Here is a 25,889-nt window from a genome sequence, read left to right as displayed (position 1 = left end):
AAATTGATGCGACTAAATATTATATTTACCTGAGGCCAGGTAGGTCCTTTACACTAGCAGTGATCTCTGCAGCTTCTGGTACCAGTTTTTCCACCAGTTCCAAAGGTCCCCAGAATGATTTATTCTGTCCTAGAAACGTCTTCTTAGCTAGCAAGCAACAGTATATTACAATTACAATCTCCTCAGCTTTCTATACTACATCATGTAAAGCTAGCAGACACACTAGCGCTAGCAGAAAATGTGGCCAGAAGGTGGCCGGCTTCTTACCCTTTAATCCATGTTTCAGGCAATGCTCCATCACCACAAAGAACTGCTGCAAAGGTGCGTAGTCAGAGTCCAGGGTCCGACCCAGATTTAGAGCAGACTCAATCAAGCCCTTTATACTCAACTTGGCCATATTCATCAGATTCATTCGTTCATTGGCCATGAGATAATTGGGATCTAGAGAGAACGACAGAAAAACATATTAACATACTTGAGCAGTTTATTACACCAGTCTAAAAGAAAAGATCATTGGAGTAAAGTTGCAAAAAAATAAAAAATTAAATTGTGCACGCCATTTAATGAACTTGGTGAAATTTTAGACTAAAGTCAGAAAATTAAACTTACTCCTATGAGCAGCTGCAGATTTGTGGCAAAAATTGCAACGTTTTCTGGGGCAATGCTTAACAAATCTGTCTGTTGTTGAGCACACTCTGGCACACTTTTCAAGTTTTGGCAACCATGGTGCCAAAAAAACAATAACCCATAACTGTTGGAAATTGCATCTTGTTGCAAGCTTTGTGCAAATTTAGAGTTTTAGGGGCTTCATTTCCACCAAATAGTAGTGTAAACCGCTTGATGTGAAACCCTCGTCCGCTCTGCAAATAGAAATTCATTAACGATAAACCTGGAATGACTAACTGTGCTAGTTAGAATTAACTATCTCATAAAGTGTCACCTTTATGCAGGCAATATTGCCCCCTTTACCATAATTAAAGCAATCCATAATTACGAGGACACAGATTAAAGAACATACACATAGCGGGTATGCCAGTCTTAATAAACCGGTCTCGTTTCCTGCGCAGAAACCAATCAAGGCACATGTGGAGAATACATTTACAGGGGAATCTAGTGACCGTACCTTTTCTAGCCAGTTCAAACCTCGCATAGGACGTTGGAATATCAAACTGAATGCTTGAATTACAGAAATCGGATTTTGGCTTCATCAAAGACCAGACAAAACCTAGTAACTGAGAAGACATCACAGGATCGGCTCCCAAAGACTGACAACTGGCTGCTGCTTCTAGGAGCTCTGAATATATACAAGAGATAGACAGACCCTCTCTGTGTCTCCTCAATTAAGTATCTCAATAGGATGCCCATTGTTCCCCTTTAAACAGAAGTGTCATAGGTGAGTGAATAATTACAGGCCACCAGACCCAACAACACTAATTTAAAAGCATTAAATGCTGTACTTTGTTGATTTTAATAAAATGAAATCACTGGAACTGGGCGCATATATATGTTACGCTATTTTTTTTTCTACATAGGGTTCTGCAGCTTGCAGATCACGGATATATCATCCATCTAACAGGCTGTCAGTGATTTCTATACGGGCACTGCAGAAATCACTCAGATCCATGAAGATCTTAGCCCAATTAGTGATAAATAAAGGAAATATAATAAATTGCAGAATTGTAAATTATCTAAAAATAAGAAAACAACAGCACACACCTTTCTGAAGCCATAAGAATTATTTTGAGGGTTAAAATCATAATTTGCTTTGAGGATCAAATATGAAAGATTAGAATGATTTAGTTCACACATTGCAGCCATTTTTTTCTTCAGTTTTCTGAAATCACAGCAAAAATGCTGCATTTATGAACAAAAATGCCCTGCAGGCTCAATGTGTGAACCCCTACAGGAAAACCCTTTACATCCTATTCTCACATGACACAGCATGCCCAAGGCTTTATTCACACTACGGTCATGGTTCAGTTTGGAATTGTTTCATGCATTAAAGGGAACCTGTCACGTCCTAGTTACTATTATCACTGCCCCCATTGGTTTGTTAGTGATCCAATGTGCTTCACTAAGAAGCTGTTTTCATGAAAATCGGTGGTAGCATAATGTTGTTATATTGTTTTATATACTTTGTCCTACCTGCTCGTATTCAGTCATAGGACTGTGATTCTCTCATTCAGTCATGGCGGTCGCCGTGTTCAGTCAGTGCTGGCGCCGCCCATGACATTTGAATACTGCTCCTGGCAAGCGCTAGGTTTGAGGGGCGCATGCACATTTGCACACGTTGGGCCGCTGGTCCGGGGCGTGCGCACGGAGTCTGTGTGATCTCCAGCTTCAGTGCGCATGCGCTGTGACCCGTGGCTCCAGGCGCGAGCGCGGTCAATGTATCGTGCGGTCACCGCTGCAGTGTCACACCGCATGCAGTGACCGCACGATACACTGACTGTGCACGCGCCGGCAGCCACAGGTCACAGCGCATGCACACTGAAGCTGGAGATCACACAGACTCCGTGCGCACGCCCCGGACCAGCGGCCCAACGTGTGCAAATGTGCATGCGCCCCTCAAACCTAGCGCTTGCCAGGAGCAGTATTCAAATGTCATGGGCGGCGCCAGCACTGACTGAACGCGGCGACCGCCATGACTGAATCGGAGAATCCCACCCCTATGACTGAATAAGAGCAGGTAAGACAAAGTATATAAAACGTTATAACATCATTATGCTACCACCGATTTTCATGAAAACAGCTGGTTAGTGATGCACATTACATCACTAACAAACCACTGGGGGCAGTGTACATAGCAACTAGGACGTGACAGGTTCCCTTTAAAGAAAAACACAGAAACCCAAACCGTCCCAATAAGGGTTCTGTCTGCATCTGGCACAAAAAAAACAACAAAAAACCCAACTTCCCAACATATACTTTGTGTGTCCATAGGGTTCCATCAATGCCAGTTTCACGCGTCCGACATTCACAGTCCTTGTACCGACAACGATGTCCGGTCAAGGGTCTACTGATACGCAATCAGCAGCCTCATAGGCATTTATGGCAGGGTCAGGAGACCAGCATCCAGTCCAGACATTGTGGTTCGTACGCAAACCATGAGTGTAAAAGTGTGAAACTAGCCTAACCCGTTATAGGCCAAAAGAGGATATTTTTGGTCTCTGGTGGGCTGATATAGTTCAAAAATAAAAAGTATATATGGCATGTTGGGCACTAGACTTTTTTATACAACATGGGAGCTTAGAAAGCATTCTCTTCTGACATTCCAGAGATTCAGTTAATGCTCATAGTACTGTAATGAGATAACTACTAGTAACGGATATACAATTTACAATGTAGCCACTTAGCATTAATTATTGTGGCTGGGAGATAAATGCTCAATTAGAAATTCTAAGGATAATGCAGAAAAACAACTTCTACAGTTTGCTTATGAGCGGACCAGTGGAAATTCGGGTTCGACTTAACTTTAGTCTAAAGTTCAGTTCTGGTACCAGAACTCTACCCAAACTTTAACCAGAACCCCATAGAAGTCAATGGGGACCCAAACTTTGCTGTAAAATGGTCTCTCTCTTTTCCTGGAACTCCGAACACTAAAGCTGACTTCCGGGAGAAGTCCATGTTCGGAGTTCAGAACGTACAAACCCCAAACTTTACAGTTTGGGTTTGCTCATCTCTACTTATTAGTGACAAGTGACGACTAGGAAAATAGCCATCATCTAGTACCATTAGTAACATTATTTATCAGCCTAATTAAAGTAATTTAGAACAAAAGTGATGTACTGGGTTCACTCCCATTTAATAAACTTAAGTGGCTAACTACTTTTTAGGCAGAATCTCAGAGATGAAACACAAAAGGTGTCTATGCTAAAAGGGACACTGCTCTCTTGTGTAGTAAAAGTCTATAATATCCTTGCAGAATGATAGAACAGTCTTTAGTTATGCTTGCTTTAGGGTTTTATTCACATGATCAGGTCTGATTTTGTGTCCGTGAAAAAAACAAAAACAGATCGCTTATTTCCCCTCACACTTAGGGCTTGTTCGGTTGAGCAAGTTATATATTCGTGTGCTCTCCGTCTGTGCTGCGGACCACACATGGATAGCACACTAACCTATTATAGCAAGTGTGCCAGTGCACATGGACGATTTACAACACGGATTAATAGTCTGCATGGAGAAAAATCACCAGTAATGTCCGCAATTCAAGTTTTAGTATGGCTGCCTGAGCAAGCCCTCAGGCTCCATTTAGAAGTCTGTGAAACATGGTCCGTGTACAGGCCATAATGTAAGGACTGGACTTGTGTGTCCCAACCTGAACCCAACATTCTCATATACAAGTGATTCTCATTAAATTAGAATATCATCAAAAAGTTAATTTATTTCAGTTCTTCAATAAGTGAAATTTGTATATTATATAGAGTCATTACAAACAGAGTGATCTATTTCAAGTGTTTATTTCTGTCAATGTTGAGGATTATGGCTTACAGCCACTGAAAACACAAAAGTCATTATCTCAGTAAATCAGAATAATTAACAAAAAACACCTACAAAAGCTTCCTATGCGTTTAAAAAGGTCCCTTAGTCTGTTTTAGTAGGCTCCACAATCATGGAGAAGGCGGCTGACTTGACAGATGTCCAGAAGGCAGTCATTGACACACTCCACAAGGAGGGTAAGCCACAAAAGGTCATTGCTAAAGAAGCTGGCTGTTCACAGAGTGCTGTGTCCAAGCATTTTAATGGTAGGTTGAGTGGAAGGAAAAAGTGTCGTAGAAAAATGTGCACAAGCAACCGGGATAACCGCAGCCTTGAAAGAATTGTTAAGAAAAGGGCATTCAAAAATTTGGGGGAAAATCACAACGAGTAGACTGCTGCTGGAGTCATTGCTTCAAGAGCCACCACACACAGACGTATCCAGGACATGGGCTACAAGTGTCGCATTCCTTGTGTCAAGCCACTCATGACCAATAGACAACGCCAGAAGCGTCTTATCTCGGCCAAGGAGAAAAAGACCTGGACTGTTGCTCAGTGGTCCAAGGTGCTGTTTTCAGATGACATTAAATTTTGCATTTCATTGGGAAATCAAGGTCCCAGAGTCTGGAGGAAGAGTGGAGAGGCCACAATCCAAGCTGCTTGAGGTCTAGTGAGAAGTTTCCACAATCAGTGATGGTTTGGGGAGCCATGTCATCTGCTGGTGTAGGTCCACTGTGTTTTATCAAGACCAAAATCAGCGCAGCCGTCTACCAGGAAATTTTAGAGCACTTCATGCTTCCCTCTGCAGACAACCAATACCTGGTTTACAAACAACAGTATCACTGTGCTTGATTGGCCAGCAAACTCGTCTGACCTTAATCCCATAGAGAATCTATGGGGTATTGTCAAGAGGAAGATGAGAGACACCAGTCCCAACAATGCAGACGAGCTGAAGGCTGCTATCAAAGCAACCTGGGCTTCCATAACACCTGAGCAGTGCCACAGGCTGATCACCTCCGTGCCACGCTGCATTGATGCAGTAATTGATGCAAAAGGAGCCCCGACCAAGTATTGAGGGCATTTACTGAACATACATTTCAGTAGGCCAACATTTCGGATTTTAAAAACATTTTTCAAGCTGTTGCTATAAAGTATTCTAATTTACTGAGATAATGATTTTTGTGTTTTCAGTGGCTGTAAGCCATAATCATCAACATTAACAGAAATAAACACTTGAAATAGATCACTTTGTTTGTAATGACTCTATATAATATAGGAGTTTCACTTTTTGTATTGAAGAACTGAAATAAATTAAATTTTTGATGATAGGCATAGAGGTGCTTCTCACTAAATTAGACTATGAGGCTGTTGAATTCGAGTTGGAAGACCTGCAGCCAATCTGTACACGAATAGTGTTTCACAGAAATCTGAATTTTGGTCTCAGGCCGGTCTTATACATCCACAAAACAAGGACCTTTTGGAAGACCTGGCCTGACCACTAGATCTCTTGACCCAAGCCAAAATTTGCTACATGAATACAATCACTCTTCCTAGAAAACAATGGGACTGTGGAAGCAGACGATGGCTGGTGAACTTCGTGTGACCTGGATATTGGTCACAAATGATAGAAGGCAATGTTAAGCAATTTACCTGGCAAAGAATTATCAAGTGCAGTTAAACATTCACTCTGAAGTCATTTGGGGAAAGTCAAACTGCTGCAACATAAACTGCAGATAAAGAATAGTGCACTTTTCCTGATGACTCACCTTGGATATATTTTAGCTGAGTCACATTTTTATTTCCCTATCAATGCTATAAACCCCTCCAGTTTCAGGCTGCATGATAAAACACATATTGGAATATCAGTCTCACATTTACAAAGATTTAAAGGGTTTCATTTTCTTTTTCATGTGGCAGTATCTACTCTGAAGAGGATCCTCTCATGTAAAGATCACCAAACAAACCTGCATTGCTACCTTGTCAGAGCTCAACATGACAGGGACAATAAAATTTCAATATAAATCTACCTTGTTCTAACTTTAAAAGGGAACCAGTCACCAGAAAAAAACGCTATTAACCTGGAGCTATGGGGTTAATCTGCAGGTTAATAGAGTTACTAACCTGCCTGGCGCCTGCACGTAGCCAAACACCGCAGGGAGAAAATGAACTTTACTCTCCCCGGCAGCATTCGATTTCAGTCACAGGGGCGGCTCCGGCGCAGATTTAGTCATTGCTGCGGCAGCTGTAACAGCGCCCCCGACCCTGACTGTCAGCAGACCGCAATGCAGAGCCAGTATCAGTTAGGGTCGGGAGAACGGTTACATCGGCCGCTCTGTATTCTCAGAGTGGTTTGAACTAGTGCCGCTGCCGCCCCTGTGATTGAAACCGAAACTCTGCCAGTTCATTTTCTCCCCGCAGCATTCGGCTAAGTGCAGGCGCCGGGCAGGTTAATAACACCATAAACCTGCAGATTAACCCCCTATCAGGTTAATAGCGTTTTTTCTGATGACAGGTTCCCTTTAAATTCTGTAAATTAAATACCAATTTGCTAAAATACTAAAAGTGATCTTCTATTCATAGGACAGAGAATAATTTGTCGATTCAGAGATTGGGGCTCTGCAGCCCGCATGCTTGACCTCCGCTTGAATCATTCAAGACAGGGATATAAAACTCAAGATGGATAGGGTCAGACCCCTAGAAATCAGCAAGTTATTCCTTGAACTATGGATAGGGGTTAATGTGTTTTTTCCCTGAATAACCCATTAACCGCTTTATGACCTTGCGATTTTCTGTTTTTTCCTCCCCTTCTTTCATGAGCCATAACGTTTTTATTTTTCCGTTAATATAGCCGTGTGAGGGCTTGTTATTTTGCGAGACGAGTTGTACTTTTGAACTAGACCATTGATTTTACCATATAGTGTACTGCAAAAATGAAAAGAAAAAAAATCAGTGAGGTGCAAAAGTGCAGTTACACAATTGTTTTTTGTATTTTTATTTGCCATGTTCACTATATGGTAAAACTGACTTGCTAATATGATTCCTCAGGTCAGTACGAGTATGCAGATACCAAACATGTATAGTTTTTTTATTTACCGTATTTTTCGGACTATAAGACGCACTGGACCATAAGAGGCACCTAGGTTTTAGAGGAGGAAATTAGAAAAAAAATGTAAGCAAAAAATGTGGTCATGATGCCCTGTTAAGGGGGAGGGGGTCTGCTGCTGACACGGTTATAGGGGTAATGTCCCCCAATTCTGTTAATATCCTTCATCCTGGTATATATGGCACCCCAATCCACCATCCTGGTATGCATGGCACCCCAATCCACCATCTTGGTATGCATGCCCCCCTCATGCCTCATCCTTGTATGTATGGCCCCCCTCATCCCTGTATGAATGCCCCCCCCCCCCAAGTGAATGTTATTAGACCGTTTTCACGGAGGGTGTGTACTTCTCCCTGTGTGATGCCGACCAATAATAAGCAGGCAGCAACATTAAATAAAAAAAAAATAAAAAAAACCCCACCATTAGCTTAGATTTCTCAGTGTGTGAGATGTAATGATACAGCTCTGATCTCCTGGTCTAACCTCCTGCATGAGTCAGTGTGAGAGGAGTTGCAGTGCATCTCAGTTTAGAAGTGTCATATCACAAACCTTTCCATCCGTTATTCTGCAATCCTAGCATTCCTCCAAAATGTCTCTCTGTAGAGGTGTCAATAATCACACTTGTCTGTTGTGCTCAACTTGTTCTTGTGCTGCAGGGAGATCTGAACAGGCTGTCATTATCTGTCTCACACAGGAGTGAAATGTAATGACAGTCTGTTCTCACTGCAGAGCAATTACAAGTTGCTTGAGCACAGCAAATATAAATGGGGTTACATGGCACACACGGAGAAAGCAGCTCTAAGCTATGGTGGGGGCATGTTCTTCTTGCCTTTGAGTGTTGCTGCCTGATTAGGATTGGCCAGCAACAAGCAGGGAGAAGTACACGCCTCCAGTGAAATCTGCCTGATAACACCCATTTGGGAAAAAAGTTAACCAATTATGTGCCAGGTACTTACAATATCTCCGCAACGACGAGACAAAAAAAAAAAAAAAAAATTAGAATATATAACATTTTATAAGCCACCAGTAAGCCTTGTTCACACTTTTTTTCACAGATACAACATGGAACCATAATCTATGGTGCTGCTCACACGTCCGTGTTTTTCATGGATCGTATGTTCGTGAAAACACACAGAGACCTGTCTGTTTTTTTTCAGCAGCACAGATGAAAAGTGCCAATACAAGTCTATGGGTCTGTAAAAAACCATGTACAGCACACGAACGGCATCCATGTGCTGTTTGTAATTAACATTGCAAAGTATAATCTATTTATTTTATTATCCATCCATGCAAGGCCCTGATGACATACTGGTGGTAAAAACTGACACACTGACGGCACAACACAACACCATTTTTTCATGTACGTGTTAAAACATGGACATGTGAATAAGGCCTAAAATTGTGTGTCCAGTTCAGCATGAAAAATTTGGTAAAGTCACACCTGTCTACAAAGTTGGATGTAGTGTTAACACACGAGACCTTGTAATCTAAAAACCCTAAGAATGTAACAATGCCCTAATATAAATCAAGAAAAATCAAAAAGACTGCCATACCAGTGTGGTCCAGCAACTACCCGTAGGAGGCATGCTGCAGGTTACAGGTGTGACCAGCCTAACCAAAACATACTGACACAATCCCTCTGCCCTTTAGTGGTTCTCGCCCTGCGTGTAAATATTAGTCTATATGTATCCGAAAACAAGCAGACAATGGAGTTTGTTCATGCTCTTAAGTTTAGCACAAAGCACTGGATTCACGTGGTGGATGTCACACTTGTAGCATTAAAGTGGGAGATACTAAACTCTGCTAATCTTGAGGCATTATGTAAGGTTTGAGTGCAATCGGAGTTTTACAATGTCTCCTATGCCATCAGTTCTTGTAAAAGCTGCAGTAAAGCAAAACCTGTATAGTGAAATGACAAAGTGCCAAAGCAACTGAAGCACTTCTCATGGTGGGACGGGACGCACCTTTTGGATCATGACGCATTTTCTCCACCAACTCTGTCAAATCCTCCCAAGAATCTTTGCAAACCGCACACATAAAAAAAAACAAATGAAAAGAAAGAAGCAATAACTTCATGGCAGGAACAGAGGGCAGATAATGACATTACACATAAGCATTTAATAGCTTGCTACACTGTTCGAGTTACACAGATCATAAGAAAACCATTTGGTAATCTAAAGCAGCAGCCTAGTCAGGAGACTGGCACGCAACATCTCATATCCACAAAGACAACAGCACCAACTGCTCCACGGGAACATAGCAATGCTACGTGCAGATGGCGCAGTTCACACAAAGGATGCTTCCCACCAGTGAAGAGCAGACAGTCTGTACTTTTCTGGCCAGATCAAACTTATCACAACAGTTGACCATAATGAACAGTTTGGTAGTTAAAGGGGTTTTCCAGTCAAGATGATAAATGATAAGAGGTTATACATACCCCAGGAGTCCGCCGCCATTTTTTTCCCCCACATTTTTAACAAAATACAAAAAAAATAAAAAACACAGGGAAAAAAAGGTATTGTGGGTTATTCCCATTTCAGACGTCATACAGGATCTGTCACTTGTCACCTATTGGGTTATTCCCATTTCAGACTTCATACAGGATCTGTCACTTGTCACCTATTTAGTTACCTGGTATAAATGCTAATACTAGGATTTCTTATTTTTTTTTTATTTTTCTCTTCCAGTGCTTCACTGCTCCTGAGATATGACCCACTTCACTGTATGTAAATCTAGTATTCTTAGCTAACGGGCATGATCTTCAATAAGAGAAAAGTTGAAAATCATGTCCACTTAGCTAAGAAGGCAAGATTTATATATGGTATGCAAAAAAAAAAAAAAAAGAGGGGGACATGTTAGGAACGGAGGAGAGAAAAAAAAATCACTAAGTTTAGGAGAACAGCGGCATTTACAACAAGTTAAAAAATTACCTATTCACGGCAACTGACAGGTCCTCTAAGCACAAGTACTGCAGTGTATAGCTCCCTAGATGGCTAGGCTCGGCAGAACTACAAGTGGTCTGGGTGTTAGGTCAGTAATATGAATGATAAAATGAAGTCCTATCCTCAGCAGCCTCATCTACACATCTTCCCCAGTTTTATTTGTTTCGCCATTCAGATGAGGGCTGGTTTGGCGCTGGAGAGGTAGCACATTAGTGATAGGGGCCATCCACATTTAGGTACACCTTGACGTGGTTGGATGGATTTTGCGCTCTTTGATCAAAAAATTTAGTCTCAGCAGAATAGTGTAGGAATTACATGTCACACAACATGTGTAAATATACCCTTACTGTCATAACATATCGCACAAAATAATGATATTCTGTATAATTTCACCATTCGTGATACTAACAAAATGAAACATTGTAGGAAAATATACATTTGAAAAAACAAAGTGTGACAATTCACAACCTGATCTTTAAAATGTCTCAGTGTACGATAACGCAGACATTTGTAATCTCACTAAGCAAGGACTAACGCAGTTCCCTTGAGACACCAGATCCATTCTCCTGCCGCCGTCCATGTGCTCTAGCACTTTAAATCGTGCTACTGGTATAAACCACTTCTGGGAATACAAGACAAATCTCAGAGCAAGACATGGGTAATATACACAGGAACATGTTCTTGCGGGCTGCGCGGGGATTAAAAACATTAACATTTTGTAGACATACATGCACCACAAAGAACGGGGCCAGCCTTGCCTGTGCACGAGATGACCCTCAGTGTACCCACGACATAACACAATAAGGGTATGATCACATGTGATAGAAAAAAAGCAATGTGGATTCTAAAACCGCGCGCGCATTTTGAAGCTTTTTTTTTTAAGCTTTTTTCACTGTTTTCAGAACATTAACAATAAGAACATGGAAGAGTCCAGGAGCCATTTGGTGAGCTGCATATCCAGCTACATGTTCACAGACTTGCCAGTGGAAAAGCCAAACTTCACATGCCAGAAATGCAAGCTTGTGTCCCTGTTGGAGGAAAAGTTGCGAAATCTAGAAGAGAGGTTAACTACCTTGAAAATCATTAAGGAAGGTGAAGAGTTCTTAGACAGAGCAGAATTATCTCTTCATGATTCAGAAAGAGAAGAAATTCGAACTGCACCTGACGAAACAGAGGAATGGAAGCATGTGACCCAGAGAAGCAGGAGGATAGAGAGGCAGTCAGCACCCATACTGCTCAGGAACCAGTACCAGGCTCTCACGCAGGAGAACCATGAAGAAATACAGCAAAATAAGACTTTGCCAGCAATGAATAACCTTGTAAGCCCTCAGAATCCTCCTGGATGGAGAAAGAAGAATGTTGTGAAGAAAAAACGGAGAGTGGTGGTCATGGGGGATTCCCTGTTAAGAGGAACAGAGGCCGCTATCTGCAGACCAGACATAACCTCAAGAGAAATGTGCTGTCTTCCAGGAGCAAAAATTAAAGATGTGTCTGACAGGATATCAAGACTCTTCAGACCTACAGATCACTACCCATTCCTGCTAATACATGTGGGGACAAATGACACCGCAAGAAAGGACCTGGAAACCATCTGCAGTGACATTGAAGACTTAGGCAAGAAAGTGAAAGAATTGGGAGCGCAGGTGGTCTTCTCATCCATCCTCCCAGTGGATGGCCATGGAACAATGAGGTGGAATAAGATTCTACAGGTGAACAACTGGCTACGTCGATGGTGCCGTCAACAAGGATTTGGATTTCTGGATCACGGAATGAATTACCTATACGATGGACTACTTGCTAGAGATGGGGTGCACCTTACGAAGACTGGAAAACATGTATTTGGAAGTCGCCTTGCTACACTCATCAGAAGAGCTTTAAACTAGAACAATGTGGGAAGGGAAGCAAAAGGCCAGAAAAAGCCATACAGCTGACAAATACTATTGAGATCTCTGCTACTGGAAGTGGAAAGGAAGAACAAAGACAAAACAATTTAAATAATAAAAATATGGGAGGAAGAGAAACCAATCACAAACTAAAATGTTTTTATACAAATGCACAAAGCATGGGCAACAAACAAGGAGAATTGGAACTACTAATGCAGGAAAAGGAATATGATGTCATTGGAATCACTGAAACTTGGTGGGACGATACACATGATTGGAATAAAAGGCTAAAAGGATACAACTTATTTGCAAGAAACAGACTTGATAAACGAGGAGGAGGTGTTGCATTGTATGTTAGAAAAGCGTATATCTGCACAGAGATGGGAGCTTCAGAGACTGGGAGTTCTGTGGAAACTGTTTGGGTAAGAATACAAGGAGAGAACAACGGAAAGGACACCATTGTAGGCATTTACTACAGGCCACCTGGGCAAGCTGAAGATATGGATGAACTCTTTATGTATCAAATGACCAAGTTCTCCAAAAAATATGACGTAGTGGTCATGGGAGATTTCAACTATCCAGACATTTGTTGGGAATCTCTCTCAAGTAAAACTAACAGGTCAAGCAAATTCTTATCCTCTCTTGCTGACAACTTTATCTTCCAAAAGGTAGGGGAGAAAACAAGGGGATCTGCTACTTTGGATCTAATCCTTATAAACAGGGAGGAAATGGTTGAGGAGGTAAAGGTGGCTGGGACCCTAGGAGGCAGCGATCATGCTATTATAGAATTTTGGATAACTAGAGGAGGAAGACATGTAAAGACTCAAACTTCAAGGTTAGATTTTAGAAAGGCAGATTTTAAGAGACTCAGAAAGAGAATAGGAGGGATCCAATGGCTGGATGTCCTTAAGGACAAAAATGTCCAGGAAGGATGGGAAATTTTTAAAAATGAGATTCTCAAAGCACAATCGTTAACAATCCCGAAAAGTAGGAAGAATGGGAAGCATTTAAGGAAACCAGGATGGATGAACACAGAACTTAAACACATGCTAAAAAGAAAGAAAGAAATGTTTATTAAATGGAAAGAGGGAGGCATATCTAAAGAAGATTATAATGCAGTCTGCAGATCCTGCAGGGCACGTATCAGGTTAGCTAAAGCTGACAATGAATTAAGGCTTGCAAGAGATGTCAAAAGCAATAAAAAAGGATTTTGGGGGTATGTCAAAAGTAAAAGAAAAGTCAAAGATGCTATAGGATTTTTACAGGATGAAAATGGAGAAATGGTAAGAGAGGATGTTGAGAAGGCTGAACTTTTTAATTCCTATTTTGCATCTGTTTTCTCTCAGAAAGAAAATGTAACCTCAACTGATCTTCACTGTCCTTTTAAAGGAATAGAGGAATCCAAGTTATCTGTAAACAGAAAGATTGTGAGGGAATATTTAGCTAACATAAATGAGTTCAAGTCACCAGGTCCAGATGAATTACACCCCAGAGTACTGAAGGAGATCGTAGAAGAAATTTTAGAACCACTCTCCATAATCTTTGAAAATTCTTGGAGAACAGGAGAAGTCCCAGAAGACTGGAGAAGAGCAAATGTTGTTCCTATCTTCAAAAAGGGGAAGAAGGTGGACCCAGTGAACTATAGGCCGGTGAGTCTGACTTCTATACCAGGAAAGATCTTTGAACAAATTATTAAACAACATGTATGTAAGTACATGGATAAGAATGAAGTGATTAACCAGAGTCAGCATGGGTTTGTAACTAACAAGTCATGTCAGACTAACTTAATTTCCTTCTATGACAGAATCACTGACTGGGTGGATCAGGGAAATGCTGTAGATATAGTATATCTTGACTTCAGCAAAGCATTTGACAAAGTATCTCACACCATCCTTATTGAAAAAATGACCAAGTATGCAATGGACCAGGCAACTGTTAGGTGGATTCATAACTGGCTTAGTGATCGGACTCAAAGGGTGGTTGTAAATGGCTTCACATCCAGCTGGATGAATGTCTCAAGTGGGGTACCACAGGGCTCCGTCCTGGGACCTGTATTGTTCAACATCTTTATCAATGATTTAGATGAAGGAATTGAGGGTAAACTGATTAAATTTGCTGATGACACAAAGCTAGGAGGGATAGCTAATACTAGAGAAGAGAGAGAGAGGATTCAAAAAGACCTAAATAAACTGGAGCAGTGGGCAGCAACCAACAGAATGGTTTTTAACAGGGAAAAATGCAAAGTACTACATCTGGGCAATAAAAATGAAAAAAGCATATACAGAATGGGAGGAATAGAGCTAAGCAACAGTACATGTGAAAAAGACTTAGGTATACTAATAGATCATAGACTGAACATGAGTCAACAGTGTGATGCAGCAGCAAAAAAGGCAAATACAATTCTGGGATGTATTAACAGAAGCATACAGTCTAGATCACGTGAAGTCATTATCGGTCTTTACTCCTCTTTGGTCAGACCTCATCTGGAATACTGTGTACAGTTTTGGGCACCACATTTTAAAAAAGACATAGACAAACTGGAGCAAGTTCAGAGAAGAGCGACCAGAATGGTGACTGGTCTGCAAACCATGTCCTATGAGGAACGGTTGCAGGATTTGGGAATGTTTAGCTTGCAAAAAAGAAGACTGAGAGGAGACTTAATAGCTGTCTACAAATATGTCAAGGGCTGTCACATTGTAGAAGGATCATCTTTATTCTCATTTGCACAAGGAAAGACTAGAAGCAATGGGATGAAACTAAATGGGAGGAGACACAGATTAGATATTAGAAAAAACTTTTTGACAGTTAGGGTGATTAATGAGTGGAACAGGCTGCCACGAGAGGTGGCGAGTTCCCCTTCAATGGACGTCTTCAAACAGAGGCTGGACAGACATCTGTCTGAGATGATCTAGTGAATCCTGCTTTGAGCAGGGGGTTGGACCAGATGACCCAGGAGGTCCCTTCCAACTCTACCATTCTATGATTCTATGATTCTATTGCAAATTTTATCAAGACTCCGCAAAAAAAAATGCACAAAAAGGTGGAATCCATTGTAAAAACCCACCCAAATAACTGAAACGCTGAGGATTTCAAAATCTGCATGCAGGTCATCCGAAGCAGGTGGATGATTTTTTTTTAACCTGTTCACCACCTTGTGTTCTTCCGTTTTTTTGCTCTTTTTTTTCATAGACCCGTAACTTTTTTAGTTTTCCGACAATATAGCCATGTGAGGGCTTATTTTTTGCAGAACGAGTTGTACATTTGAAATACACCATTGGTTTTACCATGTAGTGTACTGGAAAACGGGAAAAAAATTCCAAGTGCAGTGAAATTGCAAAAAAAGTGCAATTCCACCATGGTTTTTTTTACCATGTTCACTAAATGCCAAAACTGACCTGCCATTATGATGCTCCAGGTCCTTACGAGTTCGTTGATACCAAACATGTATAGGTTAATTTTCATATAAGTGGTGAAAAAAATCCAAAGTTTGTAAAAAAAAAAAAAAAAAAATGGAGCTATTTTCTGAGACCCGTAGCGTCTCCATTTTTCGGGATCTGAGGCAGGTTGAAGGCTTATATTTTTCACACTGAGCTGACATTTTTATTGATACCATTTTGGGGTAGATCCGATGTTTTGAACACTTGTTATTGCATTTTACTGGAATGTTGCAGCGACCAAAAAAAATCAGATTAATTTTTTTTTGCATTGGTAGATCGGGTGATTCTGAACGCGGCGATGACAAACGTGTATTTTTGATTGATTTTTTATTGTTTTATGTTGAATGGGGCAAAAGGGGGGTGATTTGAACTTTTATATTTTTAAAAACTTTTTTTTTTTTTAAACTTTACACATTATTCAATAGTCTCCATGGGAAACTAGAAGCTGCGATCATCCAATCACCTGGGCTTCAGCCCTGCTATGTGTAACAAAAGTACTCATCTGGTATGAGCACCGACCGCTGGGTGGTGCTCATAGAAGATCGGCTATGACAACCATAGGGGTCTCCTGCAGAGCCCGGGTTGTCATGCCAACCCATCGGCGCCCTGCGATCATGTGACGGAAGACACGCTTCTGGAGTTAAATGTTTGACAGCGGCGTTTAACATGTTAAAAGCAGCTGTTAGGGGCACATGACAGCTCATCGCTGGAGCCCGCGCCAAAGAGGGGAATGCGACCTTGAACGTACCTATACGTTCAAGGTCGGAAAGGGGTTAAATCTCCCAATGTCCCAATTGCGTTGTTAGTGATGCAATCACTAACAAGGTGTTTTCATTAAAATCGGTGCTAGCATAAGGCGATGTGCCCATGATGCAGAAATGCTGCGGAGCGTTTCTGCATCTCCCTGGCAGAAAAAAAGCATGCGGATTGTACATGCGTTTTTTCTGCCAGGTAGAAGCGGATGTGAAGCGTTCTTCACATGCATTTCCGCATGCGGGTTGTCAAGCTCTTTCCAGGCAATTTTAGCATCACTTGGAAAGTGCTTGACAACTTGGTCACACTATATAAATCCATGCAAACAGTATGGATTTATGTTGTGTGACCAAGTTACGATGCTGCTAATGCAGCATCAATAGTAAAAAAAAGAATAAAAATGTTGAAAAATAAAAAAAAACATTATACTTACCTTTCGATGGCCCCCGGTCTCCTTCTCCGGTGTCTTCAGCGGCTCGCGGTGCGCTGAAAAGGACCTTCCATGACGTCAATTAGTCATGTGAGAGGTCACGCGATCGCCGACGTCAGCGGTTGCGTGACCTGCCACATGACTAAATGACGTCATGGAAGGTCCTTTTCAGCGCACCGTGAGCAGCTGAAGAGCCAGCAGCACCGCCGGGAGCAGACCGGGGGCCATCAGAAGGTAAGTATATGTTTTTTTTTTTTAATTTTATTCTTTTTAAACTACAGGTACTACGGTACCCGGGTCTGGATGAGAGTCTCCTCTTCTCCAGACCCGGGTACCATCCGCACATTGAATCGCATAACATCCACATGCATACTTGTAGTCATGTAAATGTTATGCGGTTCAATGCAAGACAATGGCGGCGATTTTGCAGCGAATCCGCAAAATTAATGGTTGTGCTGCGGATTTTTGAAATTTGCATAGCACGTGTGGAATATCATTGGGAAACATGGCAGACAACTTAACATGCATTTTTAATGCGTTTTCGTGACGGAAATGCAGCCGCGGAAACGCATTAAATCCGCATAGTGGGCACACAGCCTTATGATGTTATAACTTTATATACACTTTGTCCTACCTGCTCGTATTCAGTCATAGGGGTGTGATCCTCACATTCAGTCATGGGCAGCACTGCATTCAGTCACTGCTGTCACGGCGCATGTACAGGTGCGTCTCACAAAATTAGAATATCATCAAAAAGTAAATTTATTTCAGTTCTTCAATCCAAAAAGTGAAACTCATATATTATATAGAGTCATAACATTAATCATTTGGGCAAAATTCTTTTTTTTCCCGATTAACGAAACTTACATTTTTATTGTCGCTTTATATAATATAAAAATTTCCCCTTATCGCTGATTGTTCAGTTTTGCCGGAATGTGACTCTTCCCATTTGTCCACAGTCCTGTCCGCAGAACCAACATTGTGAAGAATGGGCGGATCCCCGCGGGGAGAGGCGCAAAAGAGCGCCCCCGACAGTCACCATAATGCACAACACAGAAGTGACAAATTATTACAGGAATGGCTAAGGTCAGTGGAGAACACTGCTGGTATTATATACATATATATGGGCATGTCCAGGGTCAGTGGAGAACACTGCTGGTATTATATACATATATATGGGCATGTCCAGGGTCAGTGGAGAACACTGCTGGCATTATATACATATATATGGGCATGTCCAGGGTCAGTGGAGAACACTGCTGGTATTATATACATATATATGGGCATGTCCAGGGTCAGTGGAGAACACTGCTGGTATTATATACATATATATGGGCATGTCCAGGGTCAGTGGAGAACACTGCTGGCATTATATACATATATATGGGCATGTCCAGGGTCACTGGAGAACACTGCTGGTATTATATACATACATATGGGCATGTCCAGGGTCAGTGGAGAACACTGCTGGTATTATATACATATATATGGGCATGTCCAGGGTCAGTGGAGAACACTGCTGGTATTATATACATATATATGGGCATGTCCAGGGTCAGTGGAGAACACTGCTGGCATTATATACATATATATGGGCATGTCCAGGGTCAGTGGAGAACACTGCTGGTATTATATACATATATATGGGCATGTCCAGGGTCAGTGGAGAACACTGCTGGTATTATATACATATATATGGGCATGTCCAGGGTCAGTGGAGAACACTGCTGGCATTATATACATATATATGGGCATGTCCAGGGTCACTGGAGAACACTGCTGGTATTATATACATATATATGGGCATGTCCAGGGTCAGTGGAGAACACTGCTGGCATTATATACATATATATAGGCATGTCCAGGGTCACTGGAGAACACTGCTGGTATTATATACATATATATGGGCATGTCCAGGGTCAGTGGAGAACACTGCTGGCATTATATACATATATATGGGCATGTCCAGGGTCAGTGGAGAACACTGCTGGCATTATATACATATATATGGGCATGTCCAGGGTCACTGGAGAACACTGCTGGTATTATATACATACATATGGGCATGTCCAGGGTCAGTGGAGAACACTGCTGGTATTATATACATATATATGGGCATGTCCAGGGTCAGTGGAGAACACTGCTGGTATTATATACATATATATGGGCATGTCCAGGGTCAGTGGAGAACACTGCTGGCATTATATACATATATATGGGCATGTCCAGGGTCAGTGGAGAACACTGCTGGTATTATATACATATATATGGGCATGTCCAGGGTCAGTGGAGAACACTGCTGGTATTATATACATATATATGGGCATGTCCAGGGTCAGTGGAGAACACTGCTGGCATTATATACATATATATGGGCATGTCCAGGGTCACTGGAGAACACTGCTGGTATTATATACATATATATGGGCATGTCCAGGGTCAGTGGAGAACACTGCTGGCATTATATACATATATATAGGCATGTCCAGGGTCACTGGAGAACACTGCTGGTATTATATACATATATATGGGCATGTCCAGGGTCAGTGGAGAACACTGCTGGCATTATATACATATATATGGGCATGTCCAGGGTCAGTGGAGAACACTGCTGGTATTATATACATATATATGGGCATGTCCAGGGTCAGTGGAGAACACTGCTGGCATTATATACATATATATGGGCATGTCCAGGGTCAGTGGAGAACACTGCTGGCATTATATACATATATATGGGCATGTCCAGGGTCAGTGGAGAACACTGCTGGTATTATATACATATATATGGGCATGTCCAGGGTCAGTGGAGAACACTGCTGGTATTATATACATATATATGGGCATGTCCAGGGTCAGTGGAGAACACTGCTGGCATTATATACATATATATGGGCATGTCCAGGGTCACTGGAGAACACTGCTGGCATTATATACATATATATGGGCATGTCCAGGGTCAGTGGAGAACACTGCTGGTATTATATACATATATATGGGCATGTCCAGGGTCAGTGGAGAACACTGCTGGTATTATATACATATATATGGGCATGTCCAGGGTCAGTGGAGAACACTGCTGGTATTCTATACATATATATGGGCATGTCCAGGGTCAGTGGAGAACACTGCTGGTATTATATACATATATATGGGCATGTCCAGGGTCAGTGGAGAACACTGCTGGCATTATATACATATATATGGGCATGTCCAGGGTCAGTGGAGAACACTTCTTGTATTATATACATATATATGGGCATGTCCAGGGTCAGTGGAGAACACTGCTGGTATTATATACATATATATGGGCATGTCCAGGGTCAGTGGAGAACACTGCTGGTATTATATACATATATATGGGCATGTCCAGGGTCAGTGGAGAACACTGCTGGTATTATATACATACAGTCATATGAAAAAGTTTGGGCACCCCTATTAATCTTAAGCTTAATGTTTTATAAAAATTGGTGTTTTTGCAACAGCTATTTCAGTTTGATATATGTAATAACTGTTGGACACAGTAATGTTTCTGCCTTGAAATGAGGTTTATTGTGCTAACAGAAAATGTGCAATCTGCATTCAAACAAAATTTGACAGGTGCATAAGTATGGGCACCCTTATCATTTTCTTGTTTTAAATACTCCTACCTACTTTTTACTGACTTACTAAAGCACTTTTTTTGGTTTTGTAACCTCATTGAGCTTTGAATTTCATAGCCAGGTGTATGCAATCATGAGAAAAGCTACTTAAAGTGGCCACTTGCAAGTTGTTCTCCTGTTTGAATCTCCTCTGAAGAGTGGCATGATGGGCTCCTCAAAACAACTGTCAAATGATCTGAAAACAAAGATTATTCAACATAGTTGTTCAGGGGAAGGATACAAAAAGCTGTCTCAGAGATTTAACCTGTCAGTTTCCACTGTGAGGAACATAGTAAGGAAATGGAAGAACACAGGGACAGTTCTTGTTAAGGCCAGAAGTGGCAGGCCAAGAAAAACATCAGAAAGGCAGAGAAGAAGAATGGTGAGATCAGTCAAGGACAATCCTCAGACCACCTCCAGTGAGCTGCAGCATCAACTTGCTGCAGATGGTGTCACTGTGCATCGGTCAACTATACAACGCACTTTGCACAAGGAGAAGCTGTATGGGAGAGTGATGCGAAAGAAGCCATTTCTGCAAGCACGCCACAAACAGAGTCGGCTGAGGTATGCAAAAGCACATTTGGAGAAGCCAATTTATTTTTGGAAGAAGGTCCTGTGGACTGATGAAACCAAGATTGAGTTGTTTGGTCATACAAAAAGGCGTTATGCATGGCGGCAAAAAAACACAGCATTCCAAGAAAAACACTTGCTACCCACAGTAAAATTTGGTGGAGGTTCCATCATGCTTTGGGGCTGTGAGGCCAATGCCGGCACTGGGAATCTTGTTAAAGTTGAGGGACGCATGGATTCCACTCAGTATCAGCAGATTCTTGACAATAATGTTCAAGAATCAGTGATAAAGTTGAAGTTACGCAGGGGATGGATCTTTCAGCAAGACAATGATCCAAAACACCACTCCAAATCTACTCAGGCATTCATGCAGAGGAACAATTACAATGTTCTGGAATGGCCATCCCAGTCCCCAGACCTGAATATCATTGAACATCTGTGGGATCATTTGAAGAGGGCTGTCCATGCTCGGCGACCATCAAACTTAACTGAACTGGAATTGTTTTGTAAAGAGGAATGGTCAAAAATACCTTCATCCTTCATCCAGGAACTCATTAAAAGCTACAGGAAGCGACTAGAGGCTGTTATTTTTGCAAAAGGAGGATCTACTAAATATTAATGTCACTTTTCTGGTGGGGTGCCCATACTTATGCACCTGTCAAATTTTGTTTGAATGCAGATTGCACATTTTCAGTTAGTACAATAAACCTCATTTCAAGGCAGAAACATTACTGTGTCCAACAGTTATTACATATATTGATTACATATATCAAACTGAAATAGCTGTTGCAAAAACACCAATTTTTATAAAACATTAAGCTTAAGATTAATAGGGGTGCCCAAACTTTTTTGGGTAGCAAGTGTTTTTCTTGGAATGCTGTGTGTTTTTGCCGCCATGCATAATGCCTTTTTGTATGACCAAACAACTCAATCTTGGTTTCATCAGTCCACAGGACCTTCTTCCAAAAATAAATTGGCTTCTCCAAATGTGCTTTTGCATACCTCAGCCGACTCTGTTTGTGGCGTGCTTACAGAAACGGCTTCTCCCATACAGCTTCTCCTTGTGCAAAGTGCGTTGTATAGTTGACCGATGCACAGTGACACCATCTGCAGCAAGTTGATGCTGCAGCTCTCTGGAGGTGGTCTGAGGATTGTCCTTGACTGATCTCACCATTCTTCTTCTCTGCCTTTCTGATGTTTTTCTTGGCTTGCCACTTCTGGCCTTAACAAGAACTGTCCCTGTGTTCTTCCATTTCCTTACTATGTTCCTCACAGTGGAAACTGACAGGTTAAATCTCTGAGACAGCTTTTTGTATCCTTCCCCTGAACAACTATGTTGAATAATCTTTGTTTTCAGATCATTTGACAGTTGTTTTGAGGAGCCCATGATGCCACTCTTCAGAGGAGATTCAAACAGGAGAACAACTTGCAAGTGGCCACTTTAAGTAGCTTTTCTCATGATTGCATACACCTGACTATGAAGTTCAAAGCTCAATGAGGTTACAAAACCAAAAAAAGTGCTTTAGTAAGTCAGTAAAAAGTAGGTAGGAGTATTTAAAACAAGAAAATGATAAGGGTGCCCATACTTATGCACCTGTCAAATTTTGTTTGAATGCAGGTTGCACATTTTCTGTTAGTACAATAAACCTCATTTCAAGGTAGAAACATTACTGTGTCCAACAGTTATTACATATATCAAACTGAAATAGCTGTTGCAAAAACACCAATTTTTATAAAACATTAAGCTTAAGATTAATAGGGGTGCCCAAACTTTTTCATATAACTGTATATGGGCATGTCCAGGGTCAGTGGAGAACACTGCTGGTATTATATACATATATATGGGCATGTCCAGGGTCACTGGAGAACACTGCTGGTATAATTGACGCCACTTTTGTGCTGTACATTATGATGACTCTGTCGGCTGCTCCATCACTGGCTGAGACTTGTGGACATACAGGAAATTTTGAATTCTATCAAAACTGAACAATCAGAGCTATGTCTAATTCTTTATATTACAGAAAGCGATAATAAAAAAACTCACTTTATTAAATTAAAAAAAAATTCACAAAGTAGCTGAGCTTTCTCCCTCTCACCCTTCATTAAAGGGGATATCCGTTCCTGTCTTTCAGCTCCTGTGCCGACGTCACGTCGACAGAGTGGAGGCTTCTTTTCCGCTCCACTGTGTTGACAGGGCGAGACTGACTACGTCATTCAGATTGACAGCTGGATTCCCACCGTCTAACTGGGGGAGAAGGCTGTCAATCAGAATGAGTCAGACATCACGCTCTGCCCCGTCAGCAAAGGCAGCTCAATCCCCGACAGGAGAGGTCTGTGCCTTCTCTGTGCTGGCACAACAGGCACATAAGTAGCAATTACCTGCCTGTTAGTGCTTAGGCACATTTTTTTGTTTTTGATAAAGTCCCGGATATCCCCTTTAATGAAGGGTGAGAGGGAGAAAGCTCAGCCACTTTGTGAATCCCCTCCGATGTAGACCGTTCAGCACGAACACCACTAGGAGGGGATTACTGAGGCCCTCACTGCAACTACGATCTAGTGGTGTCAGTGCTGAACTGTCTACATCGGAGGGGATTACTGAGACCCTCACTGCAGCAACTCCGATCTACTCTCCTCAGCAGTGAAGCGTCTAGATCGGAGTGGCTACAGTGAGGAGCACAAAAAAATCACCTCCGATCTAGACACAACCTTGCCAGGAGCAGTATTCAAATACATGGGCGATGCCAGCAGTGAGTGAATGTGGTGCTGCCCATGACTGAATCTGAGAATCACACCCCTATGACTGAATACGAGCAGGTAGGACAAAATATATAATGTTAGAAAATCATTATACTACCACCGATTTTAATGAAAAAAGCTTGTTAGTGGTGCACATTGCATCACTAACAAAGCAATGGGGGCAGTGTACATAGCAACTAGGACGTGACAGGTTCCCTTTAAGACAACTGACGACCCACCGAGGTTTTCCTAGGCAAAACTTCTTCAGGAAAAAGCCGGCGGACTCTTTCCTGAAGTGCCTTTGCTAGCAATTTTATCATTATTTTTGCGGTGGCTCCACTGCTGATGATTTATTTTTTTTAGATTTTAAGATATAACTAGCGAGAGAAGAGGTTACTTCTTATAATAAATTTCAAGGTTTCCAAACCCTGAAACGGTTAAAAGAAGCAACAAAAGACAAAACAGAGCAGTGCTGTTTTTACATTGCTGTTTATTATGTTCACTTTTTACAGCACTTTTACATGCAGAATGCGCATTGAAAAAGACATCATCTGCACATACCTTTACATAGTTACATAGGCTGTCAAAGACTTCTGCCCATCAAGTTTAACCACCAGTTACACATTCCCTATTATTAGATTACTTATAACCCACAATGCCATTTGTTGTGAGAAAATCATCCAGCCCTTTTTTTAAATACTGATATAGTATCTGCCATCACTACCTCTTGTAGTAGGGCATTCCACAGTCCGACTGGCTCTAACTGTAAAGAACCCTTTCCTAATTAGCTTCTTTCCTCCACGTGTAAAAAATTATCCATTGTAAGGTCTTAGCTTAGCTATTGGTTTCGGTGGCGGCTGGCCAAAATTACTCACTTGCGGAGCTGGTTGTCTTCTGAAAGTGGCCTCCACAGGATGCAGTACCCCTGCATCGGCCATTTTCAGCAGATGAAGCAGCTCCGCAAGCGAGTACTTCCGGCCGGCGGCTGCCACCTTTTGTGTAAATGTGGGTGGTATACGCTGGCTGATTGTTTTCAAGTGAAATTTAAAAAAAAATCCTATTCTGCTTCTCAATCCATAGACACTCCACAAAGACATATACCACACAGTATATTTTTTTCTGACATTCATGTAGAATGTAAATCCAATGGGTCGTGGAACAGAGCTGAAATAACGTCGTTAGACATCTTTTTACTTAAAACTCATGCATAACTAATATATAACCAGAAACTGCTAATAAATATTGCCTCTTTGGGATTGTAAAGCTTCTGAAATAATTTGGTGCACACAGATCAGATATTCCTTAAAAATAGTCCTCAATTTTAATCCAAGATCATGATGGAAGAAGTAATATGTCCCAGCATTAACTTTGGATGGTAGAAAACCCCTTCAGTAAAATCTACCAGGAATATTCCTAGGGATATTAGACTAATAGAATTCTGGTTGCAGACAGTCTGAAGCTAATGCCACATAGACCTACTTTTTAATGGCTTTTAAAGCCAGGTTTACATTTTACAACCATTTTTTATTGATCCAATCAATGAAAATACTCTGCAAATCTTGTTAGATAAAGAAAGAATATGTCTATAGCTTCTGTACAAACGGTGCAGTCTGATCCTTTAGTCATCTTACTAACCAAATGTATGTTAGCAAGAACTGGGGTTTATTTTAATGCAATATGACTGCAGGATCCGACTACACATTGGAGTTTGTTGTCTGTTACCATGGAAACACGGACCAGCCTTCAGAATCTATCATGAATGAACCATTAGGCCTTGTGCCTGTGACCAAACCTCAGCACAGGAGATATTAAAAAAGTATGAAAAAACATTTAGCATGCATAAAAGGCCTTTTTTTCTGGTACATCTTTGTTAAGACGTGGATGTCCAGAAAATAAAACTCTTGTATTTACAGCTTGG

At 41.4% G+C, this 25,889-nt stretch overlaps 1 protein-coding gene across 10 annotated transcripts in view; it reads right to left on the bottom strand.

Annotated features, from left to right (window-relative positions):
- The window catches only part of RUFY3 (RUN and FYVE domain containing 3), a 133,430-nt gene that overhangs the window by 40,975 nt on the left and 66,566 nt on the right, over nt 1–25,889 (bottom strand). For 8 of the 10 annotated variants that reach the window (XR_012247144.1, XR_012247146.1, XM_073637369.1 and 5 more), the window contains exons 2-3: nt 268–441; nt 30–147 (exon numbers count right to left, since the gene is read on the bottom strand). Coding sequence is in view for 8 of the 10 variants with exons in the window: in XM_073637369.1 (XP_073493470.1) it covers nt 30–147; nt 268–441 (292 nt within the window). In the remaining 2 variants the exon portion in view is untranslated. Of the gene's footprint in view, nt 1–29; nt 148–267; nt 442–1,123; nt 1,224–9,543; nt 9,578–25,889 lie in introns of those variants that run through there. The other 2 variants (XM_073637422.1, XM_073637411.1) reach the window with 2 other exon arrangements.

Source organism: Phyllobates terribilis, unplaced genomic scaffold (genome assembly GCF_046119375.1).
Source record: "Phyllobates terribilis strain yellow unplaced genomic scaffold, ASM4611937v1 Scaffold_1__5_contigs__length_1240528914, whole genome shotgun sequence".
Lineage (NCBI taxonomy): Eukaryota > Metazoa > Chordata > Amphibia > Anura > Dendrobatidae > Phyllobates > Phyllobates terribilis.
This window is presented reverse-complemented; position numbering and strand designations above follow the sequence as displayed.